We start from the raw sequence: 2,436 nt of genomic DNA, 5'->3' as shown, positions 1-2,436 counted from the left end.
TTTAACGGTATGGATGTTTTGAGGCATTTTTAAAAATATAGGGACTAAACGGACACTAATCTTAAAATACAAGGACTAAATAAATTTTTACCCGAATATAAATTTTAAATAATAATTTTAACAAAATCATTAAAGATTTAATAGATTTTCCATCATATAAATGAAAAATTATATCAACATAACTTTTAAGTTACAACAATTAATATTTATTAAGTGTTTTAATATTATAATTTTTAAATTATAACTATCCAATCTCAATTTCAAACACACCCTAATGCAGCAACTAGTAGCCGAGCCATTTGAATTATTAATGCAAGCAAAGATATGGTAACAGTCACATATGAAAAGAACCTCCGTTGGATTCCCACAAAGTGGACCACAAACAGAAATTAAATACATAAAATAATAAGCAAAAAATTACGCTAAAAGCAAATCAAACACAAGTAGCTAGTATTCAAACTTGAAAGAGTGGACAAACAAGCAGTGGGCTCTGGATAATCGTGACACCCCGTTCACATTGTCAAAATTCGGGAACAGGAAGGTCCTCGTCAGTTGGTGGAGCCAAAACCCACTCACCATCTTCATCTCTCACCATCCCTTTGTTCTTTTCAACGCACCAAGAGCCAGGCACCAATAATTCATCCTTCAAGAACTCACAAGACTTATTCACCAGAGCCAAACTCCTCTTCACTTTGAGCTCAAACTCTCCATCATCCCCATTCCACCCGGCCACCACATGCAGCATCGCCTGCAAATTATGCCAATCACTCGGATTCACCGACTCCTTCAAACTGGGAGACTTCCTCGTATCGATCACAAGCTCAGTCCCCGTATTAACGTACCCCAGCAACCTCCCCGGGTAGTGCGTTATGAGATCAATGGTGTTCCTCACGTGCAAAACTTTCACGTTCGTGTAGCTCTTCAGTCTTTCGTTAAATGCTTTGTTCCCAACTTGTGGGCAACCGAACACAAACGCCGCCACAGGGATGTCAGTGACCCCATTTTCAGCCAAATCAAAAGCGCTTAAAATTGACAAGCACGCACCCAAACTATGCCCCGTTAAAATTACACTCAGCTCCTCGCCTTGATAACGTTCCCTCAACTCTTGAATCTTGGACACTAACTGAGCCCTGGCACTCAGCTTCGTGAATGACGACTTGGGATCTTCGGAAGTGTAAATTGTAAGCCATCCTTGCATAACTTTCGGCACCGTCTCGTCATCGTCGCTGTCGCTGCTGCTGTCGGTGTCGTTCTTTTCTTCGACTCTGAACTTACTTTTATTCAAAATCGATCCAACGGAAGCCTGCTGGGCTCCTAAAACGTTAATCCACTCGTAGTTCCTGGTGGTCCCACGCCATGCAACGTAGATTTCACGGCGGCCGATGGCTTTCGAGCGTTCGTCGGAGGTGACGGCGATGTAGCCGATCCAGTTCGACTCGCGGTCCCAGGACTCACGCGAGAGGGAGTGGACCAAGAAGGCTTCGGGGACGCTGACGCGGGCGGTGCCGTAGAGGAAAGAGAAGACTTGGTAATCCGGTGCGTTTTGGAGCATGACTTTGTCGAAGAAGCCGCGCTTGCCATAACGGCTGGTGCCGCAGTACTTGGAGTTCTGATCGTTGTTGAAGGCGTCGTAGGTTGCCTGAATGAAGTCGCCGCAGCGGAGGACGAGCTTCCGGAGGGAAAGGTCTAGCGGGTCCAGCAGCCCGTTCCAGTTGTTGCTCCCCAGTAGCTCCGGCCACGGCGCTTGCTCTTCCGCGTCGTCTGTCGCCATTGATATGGTATCAGTGGAGGAGAATAAAGAGTGAGTTTTTTTTTGTTTGTTTTGATTTATTAAAGGGAAAAGGGCAAATATAAAATTATAAATAATTGACAATACCGATGGAGCCCACCAAAAGAGTGAAAAACGAAAAAATTTCAAAACGTTTTTAACATCGTTTTTAACAAGCTTCTAGGCGTCTAGAAGAGCGAGAGAAACGCCAGCGCGATTCTTATCCGCTCCTTACTCCATTTTTGTAATCCTCTCTCACTATCTCTATCGAACAGCCCTCCCTCTTACTATCTCTCACTATTTCACGATCTCTCTCTCTCTCGCTCAATCACTCCATTTCACGATTTGAAATTCTTTGACCTTCTGCAACTCTTACAAGAAATTAATGCTCTGGTTCTCACGAGGGCAGATTAGTTTTATTGGGAAGCTATTAATCAGAAAAAGGAAAAAAGCCTATATTTAGAATATGATTTGTTGAAGAATTTTAGAGTTAGTCAATTTTCAAACCACACTTTCAATAGCCAATTGATTTAGTAACCATTAACTACTTTAATTTCCATAAATTGTAATGACAGTGCAAATGCATCTAGTTGTGACAGCCTGAAGAATTGAATTTCATCAGCTAAAAATGTTTTGCAAATAACGTGCTGCTTCCTTTTCTTGACTAC

At 42.6% G+C, this 2,436-nt stretch overlaps 1 protein-coding gene across 1 annotated transcript; it reads right to left on the bottom strand.

Annotated features, from left to right (window-relative positions):
• Positions 1-275: 275 nt before the first annotated feature.
• LOC18051954 (phospholipase A1-IIdelta) lies at positions 276-1,962 on the bottom strand. The gene has a single exon (XM_006446747.2). The coding sequence runs from the start codon at positions 1,769-1,771 to the stop codon at positions 521-523; it is 1,251 nt and encodes a 416-aa protein (XP_006446810.1). The 5' UTR covers positions 1,772-1,962; the 3' UTR covers positions 276-520.
• Positions 1,963-2,436: the final 474 nt, after the last annotated feature.

Source organism: Citrus clementina, unplaced genomic scaffold, assembly GCF_000493195.1.
Source record: "Citrus clementina cultivar Clemenules unplaced genomic scaffold, Citrus_clementina_v1.0 scaffold_2, whole genome shotgun sequence".
Taxonomy (NCBI): domain Eukaryota; kingdom Viridiplantae; phylum Streptophyta; class Magnoliopsida; order Sapindales; family Rutaceae; genus Citrus; species Citrus x clementina.
Note: the sequence above shows the minus strand (reverse complement) of the source record. Positions and strands in the feature narration are given on the sequence as shown.